The sequence below is a fragment of the Macrobrachium rosenbergii genome, chromosome 25, assembly GCF_040412425.1.
Source record: "Macrobrachium rosenbergii isolate ZJJX-2024 chromosome 25, ASM4041242v1, whole genome shotgun sequence".
Lineage (NCBI taxonomy): Eukaryota > Metazoa > Arthropoda > Malacostraca > Decapoda > Palaemonidae > Macrobrachium > Macrobrachium rosenbergii.
Window position 1 is genome coordinate 47,677,687 of NC_089765.1, and position 7,828 is coordinate 47,685,514.

The 7,828-nt window shown below is 36.1% G+C and overlaps 1 protein-coding gene across 1 annotated transcript; it reads left to right on the forward strand.

The window, feature by feature from the left end:
* The first annotated feature begins 4,787 nt into the window (after positions 1 to 4,787).
* LOC136852248 (zinc finger MYM-type protein 1-like) lies at positions 4,788 to 5,883 on the forward strand. Its single transcript, XM_067126699.1, has 2 exons — positions 4,788 to 5,627; positions 5,782 to 5,883. Exons 1-2 carry the CDS (start codon positions 4,788 to 4,790, stop codon positions 5,881 to 5,883), a joined length of 942 nt encoding a protein of 313 aa, XP_066982800.1.
* Positions 5,884 to 7,828: the final 1,945 nt, after the last annotated feature.

Consider the following 7,828-nt stretch of genomic DNA (forward strand, 5'->3'; position numbering starts at 1 on the left):
GTAAGGAAATTTAAGTCTATCTGTATATCTGGGCGTAAAGGATAAAATTCCCACCTATTTAATGTATGAAAAATTATTTAAATGATTATGGCCATTATTAAGCGAAATTAGTAATAAAGGTTTTACCAAAAAGTGACATTGAAATTTCTTATATTTTTGTTCTATTTTTCTTTCGTGTTAGGGACAGCGCCTTATCAGGGATAAAAGGAAGCAGAAAAGACAATAGGAAACTATTAACTAACAAACGTTAAACTAAGAGAAGAAAATGAAACAGTATTGAAAACGTTTTTACTTTATTTTTCATACTCTTCCTATGACGTTTAATTAACCGAAAAAAAAGTTGAATGATAAGCATTAAACCAGTACAAGAGATTAAGTATGCAAATAATTTTTTTTACCTCTGAATGGTGACATTGAAGAAGCTTTACCCGTTTAATAATAATAATAATAATAATAATAATAATAATAATAATAATAATAATAATAATAATAATAATAATAATAATAATAATAATAACCATTAACCCAAAAGATAACAATTACCTTATATAAAAAAATACATCATTATTTCTCCCTTTTCCACAGTATTATTTATGATAATAATAATAATAATAATAATAATAATAATAATAATAATAATAATAATAAGCCACAAACATCCACTCAAAAGATCAAGATTACCAGATATAAAAAGAACATCAGTATTTCTTCCTCTTTCACAATTTTATTTATAATAATAATAATAATAATAATAATAATAATAATAATAATAATAATAATAATAATAATAATAATAATATAAACATCATCTGAAAAGGTACAAGCTACCAGACATAAAAGAAAATCAGTATTTCTTCTTTCACATCCTTAAACGACGTCTCACCCCCATTTAACAAAATGAAATTAGAGAAATCCAGTAACCTTTTGACTCCCAATGCGAGCTCGGCCGTGAAGTTTAAATTATTCCCACACCCGAAGATGGCCCCAGGTACGAGATCCTTAATCTAAAGAGAAAAAATGTGCCAGATGAAATATTCTGGCCCTAAATTTTCGACACAGGAGGACGAGTAGGAAATGTTTTATTGTTTTCCGTCGTGTCCAGTCGTATCTTTGAAAGAAGTTTGAATTTAGTAAAACTAACGATGAGTTCCGAATATTTTACTGAATTCGTGTCCTGTCGTATCTTTGAAAGACGTTTGAATTTAGTGAAAGTAACAGTGAGTACCAAATATTTTATTGTTTTTGTGTCCTTTCGTATCTTTAAAGAAGTTTGAATTCTGGGCTGCAACGGATAATCACAGCGAGATCTTTTACATTGCCAAGAAACTACTATATTTTAACTATAAATCTGACTAATAAGACTGGTTAAGGCAGATCTGTAGAAGAATCAATCACAGGAAAATTATTGGCATGGGGCCTTCTTCATGTAAAGGGAAAGATTACGTAAACTCAAGGGTTCTCTTAATTAATTATATTTACATTACAAACACACATCAGAAGAATGACGAATTACAGGGCAGGTAATAATAAGGTCCTGCTAAATGAATGAATCCTACACAGGAGAAATATTCTACGCCGATGATGTCTTCATAACAGGAACATCGCAGAGGGGTAGGCTAAGGGGTGGCTAAGGCCACTGCACATGGGATAGAGCCGAGATTTGGTTCCACAGCCAAGGCTGGTCTTCGTCAGGATGACGGTGTCTTCGTCCAATAGGGCGTCGGCGGTGGATGGAGGAAAATGAAGGGATGCCACTTACAAAAGTCTACTGATTCGAGCCTCGAGGTCGAACTCGTGGAGGGTACAAAGGACAGGCAAAAGTAAGGACTAAGGACAACTGTCCTCTGTGGAGTTCTGAGTGCTTCCCTCCTCGATCTGCTGTTTCCTGGCCCATATATAACATCGTGGGATTAAGCCTGAGCATCATTGTAGATGGCGCTGAAGTCAATGCCCGCTCCGTTTTCTATAGGCTATGCATAGAGGGGGATGGTCGAGCCAAGCCTCGTGGAGAGGTTACCTTTCCAGGTGTCATGGCGTTCGACACATGTTCGGTCGTTATGGGCTGGCCACTTTCTCTTGTGGTTTTCTCCTTTGCTGCTTTTCCGCCTCTGGCGAGGATTTTCATCTTTGAAGGCTGCACCTATCAGATAAGGATCTTTGGCAGTCACTTTGAACAGGGAGGTATTAAGGGCTTACCCTTATAGGGAAAGAGGGAGAGAACTGGTGAAGGGGCGAATGAAACCCACAGTCCTTTGATTTAAAAATGAGTAAAACGAGTTTTATTCATTTATCTCCTATGTTGTTATTATAAAAAGCTGGTAAGGTTGCTTGGACAGAAGGTTCCTTCGTTACAATATACATACATATATATATGTACCGTATATATAAATTATAGGTCAATGTCCAGAACAACTCCGCGGTGAGATATAAGAAAATAGGTCACACTATAATTTTCACAATATAAAATAATAAAACTTTGTCTCTGAACACTTTTTGAGGAGATTCACCATATCCGAGATATTAATGATTATCTAATCGGCATCCTCGAAAATTTTCTAAGTCGTTTGTTTACATCCAGTAGGGAGTTGGTTCGAAAATGAGGTTTTTTACTGTAATGTTTCTCAGGAAGAGTGTAATGGTTCTCAGAAAAACTAGTTCCCCATCGAATGATTTTCGATTTTTGACATAAGGTTAGACAATACCTGTCCCCCAACCCCCTCCATAGCTAATATGGCAAAATTGTGGGTGTTTCTCATCATAAGAAGTGGTCTAAAACGCTTTAAATATGAAAAATATTACATTTTACTTTTAATTTTGGTACTTTATGCATGCGGAGTTCTTCTGGACATTCACCAAATTATATATATATATATATATATATATATATATATATATATATACTGTATATATATATATGTATATATATATCAGTGGCGTAGCTAAGGTTGGAAGGGTGGGCATGGGCGGCCAGGTGCCCAGTCACGAGAATCTTGTGCCCACCCACTGGCCACAGGCCCACTAAGGCATTTCTATTGACGAAATACTTTCAAATATAATAAATATTTTCCCTCAGCTTGGAATCAACATAAGTCTCTTAAATGAATGCTCATTTGATTTAGTAACACTCTTAATTAAATCAACTTCACACCTCTTCAAAACCAAAGTAGACCAGTTACCCCGACCCATTTTCTGTCATTCCATCTCTTTTTAGTTTCCATGTGTCCTGTACACGTCATGCATACCACACACTGAGTCACTGACTTATTGCCCAGACTATTGTACCTCACAGCCCAGCGATCTCACCCAGCTATCCTCCATTACCTTCAGGTAATGGAAGTTAAAAACTAATGTGTTTTATCTGATATTATGTGTTTTAGTCTGGTTTCTTCACTCTTTAATGACATTGTCGGTTGTCTGAATGGCCGATGTCAGGTCTTGAACTGTCAAACATTATTTACAGTTTCCAGTTTATTTATGTTCGGGCCGATGACCAAACGGCGATGATATTAAAAACAAATACAAAATATGGAAAAATATGTCTAGGAGCTCCAATGGGTGAGGGGTGTATCCTCAAAGTAGATGTGGTGAACTCCGGACTTCTTAACTCGAGGGAAAAACAAAAAAACTCGGTTCTGGAACTTCCGGACGACAGTAACATCACTGCTTGGTCACCGGTCTTCTAACTACCGTGATTTTGGGAAACTGGCAATTCCCTCTTTTTACTCTGACACCGAGCGTCGGCAGTTGTTTACATTGTGTATCAGCTGTTGATATAATATTAGGGTGCGGTTTCGTTAATAAAATACTGAATATGTGTTATTTTATTATTTTATATTAATGTTTGTGTTAATATGCGAAATATGTTCACAAACACACGTTTTAGTAGTATAATAGTGTAGTAGCCTGCGGGCCGAGAGGTACGTAAGTGGTGCATAGTGATTCTTAAGGGTACTCACCTTCTTTTACAACTATGGATCCAGATTCACTAACGATCTTAGAGGCTGCTAAAGTTCAAAATACTCTCTTAGCTCTCCTAAGGTAACCTTAGGTGCTTAAGTCGTACCAGAAAACCATAGGCCTAGCCTAGCCTTGAAGGAAAACAGGAAGACTGTAGGCTACTCAGTATTTGTCTAGGCATAACCTGTACATGGAATTCGGTGTTGACAGGTCCTTTTTTTTTTTATCTGGCACAGGTTGGATTGAATTACTGGCTGCTGCAATGTTCACAAAGTTTGAAATGGCTTCTAAAAAATCATCCATAAAGGATTATTTAAAGTTGAAGGCAGGAGATGAGATGAAGGGTCCTAAAGAGAGGGAAGCAGAAAACATTGGTTCTGGAAGCTCAGATGAATTCGTATCTGATAGTATAACGTGCGCCAATAATCCAACCACTTTCATGGAAGGTGACACAAGTGAAAATGAGAAATACAAGGAAGACGCCAGTATATCCCATAATGTGTCAGAGGCATGTTCGTCATCGGCAGTGCCAATGGATTTATCGGTACGCCATCGTCGGGTCCAGCACAACCTAAACTTGAAAAATCCCCCCAGATTATATATATGGAAGCAAACACCGCTCCTTTCGCCAGGAATGGTATGCTACATTTCCATGGCTTGAATATTCTCAGAGTATTGATAGTACTTTTTGTTTTGCTTGTCGACATTTTGCACTACGTAATGTGAATGTTGAAAAATCATTCACCATTAGGGTACAGAGATTGGAAACATGAAGTAGAAAGGGAGGAGGGCTAGCAAAGCATATTCATGCAGCCTATCATAGTGATGAAATGGTTGCTTGGGGTGAATACAAGAAAATGAAGGATCATGACACCTCTGCGAGGCAGTTAATGGGAGATAGTTTCAAGAAGAAAATTAAAGAAAATCTTCACTTCATAAAGTTATTAGGGCAAGTAGTTTTGGTGACTTGTACACAGAAACTGGCTCAGAGAGGGCATAGGGAAGGAGAAGAGACCGACAACCCAGGCAATGTCAGGAAAATTTTAAAAAATGAAATAATTTGTATTTTAGCTGTGATGATTAAGACAGAAATTGTAAATGAAGCGAAGGAAGCCAAATTTTTCTCCATAATAGTTGATGAAACTAAGGATGTATCTAAAACAGAACAATTATCCCTCATTATCCGGTACTGTTACAAAGAAAACCTCTATGAGAGTTTCTTAGACTTCAAAGCTGCTTTTCAACTTGATGCAAATGCACTAACTCACGAAATACTTAATGTTCTAAAAAGACATGAAATTTATTTCAAGGCCAATTTAGTTGGTCAAGGTTTTGATGGTGTCTCAGTTATGAGTGGCAGACACAAAGGAGTTGCAGCACGCATAAAACAAGAGGCACCATTTGCTTTCTATGTACACTGTCATGCCCATCGTCTAAATCTAGTTCTTGTCGATGTCATCAAATCTTTACCTGACGCTTCACAATTTTTCTCATTGTTGGAAAAACTGTATGTATTCATTAGTGGTTCTTACGCCCATGCAAAGTGGATAGATGTACAAAAGGAACTGTATCCCAATGAGCAAACAAGACAGCTAAAGCGACTTTCAGATACCCGATGGGCTTGCAGGTATGATGCTTGCAAAGTAATCAGAGATAGGTTGTCTGCTGTGGTACGTATTCCGGAAGATTTAGCAGATGACTTCAATGCAGATAGGGCTATTGATACAAGATGGCTGATATGCCAAATAAATAAACATTTTGTTATGAGGTTAGTTATCATGACATATTCTTATTAAGATAAATCAGTTATCAAATTTGCTACAGTTAGCTAACCTTGACTTGGTAAAAGCTGTAGAATTAATTGAAACTGTAACAGTTCAGCTTGAAGAGATGCGTTCAGATCCATCTTCTTTTGATCCTTTGTGAGATGAGGGGAGAAGAGTTCAACAGCAGTTTTGATACTTCAGAGTGTAGACCATCAAGGAAACGTAGAATTTCTACAAAACTGCAGGAGTTCGTTGTTGCTGATTCTATTGGAAAACAGACAGGAAGCACACACTTTGACCTCAGAGTTAAGGATTCAGCACGAATTAACTTTTTTTTACCCGACTGTAGACCATATGCTGTCAGAAATGAAAAGGCGGTTCAGTAATGAAACCTGCACACTTATGAAAGCATTACAGTCACTTAACCCACAAAGTACGGAATTCTTATCTTTCGAGAAAATATGTGGACTTATTCATGCCTATAATGTTAACACTGAAGATCTCAAACATGAGCTATACTCTGCAAAACACGTGTTAGAAAGATGCTACAAGGACGTAAGTGACCCTGAAAGGCCTAAATCATTGTTAGACTTACTGAAAATTCTTAATCCATATGAGGAGGCATTTCCTGAACTCTGCAGACTAACCAAAATTTCTGTAGTGTTACCTGTGTCGTCAGCTTTAGCTTCTCTGCTCTGAAATTAATTAAGACTACTCTCAGAAATGCAATGGGCAATGACAGATTAAGTAATTTTGCAGTGCTATCAATTGAAAGTATGCGAGTTAAAAGACTAGATTCAAAGGAATCTGTAGATAGGTTTGCAGAAAATCACAGGAACAGGAGAATATTGTTAAAAAATGAGTCATGTCGCAGTAGTCTGCTGCTTCATCTTATATAATGTATAGTCAGCAATTTTTTTCAAATTTTGTTACTTTCAATATATATATATATATATATATATATATATATATATATATATATATATATATATATATATATATATATTATTTCGTTCATCCATTTAATTTAATTTAATTTAATTTTTTTGTTCTTGTATTTCCGTGCTAATGTTTTACAATTTCTATACGCACAGGAATTAATGTGTTTTGCATAGCTCACTTTATGTTTTTCAGTTTCATATCTAATTCCTATTCTGTAATTACGTATAATTATAATGTACCTGATTTCTGTACATCTCTGTTTTACTTGAAACAGTATAACAGAATCACAGATACCTGTGTAATACCTGAATATCCACCGCTGGTCTCAGAATTATGCCCTAATGCCCTTCTCATATGACTTCAGATTGCCTCTGAAATTGGTTACACTTCAAAATTTTCTTGGAGGCCTCACAGCGCTCCCCCGAACCCCCAGCTGTATAGGCTCGCTCCGCTCGCCTAGTGCTTGGAAGAATAATCTTACTACTCCTCCAAGGCCCAGTGGCCCCCATATACACTATATATATATATATATATATATATATATATATATAGTGTATATGTATGTATGTATGTATCTATATAAGATATATATATATATATATATATATATATATATATATATATATATATATATATATATATCACACGTTACCACAGGCGAAAAATATGAGACGGAGTGTAGGTCCTGACCGGTTTCAACTTTATTTCCAAGCCATTGAGGAAGGACTGATACAGAGTATAAGAAATCACAAATATATATACTACGGGAACAGTACTGACGAACATACACAACCGTTAGAAACTACATATCCACCCACCGGCTGGTGTCGTGGTAGGAGTGGCCTTCAAAAGTCATTTGGCTAAAAATCACAATATACTCTCAGGGGACAATACTGATAAACATACCGACCATAGGCGACCTCAGATCCACACCTGACAGGTGTTAGGGAGGCGGAGTTTGGAAACTCATTAGCACTACTGCCCCTGTACTGTGTTTACAAATATAATAATCCTATATTCTTACATCTCTACTTCCTGCCTTAAAATTTAAACAATTTACAAATTTCTTTTGATATTAAAGGATCAAGTTTATACATCCCTTGACTGATATTCATATTATGGTTGTAACTTTCTTTTATAAAGCTAGATTCAATGATATTCCT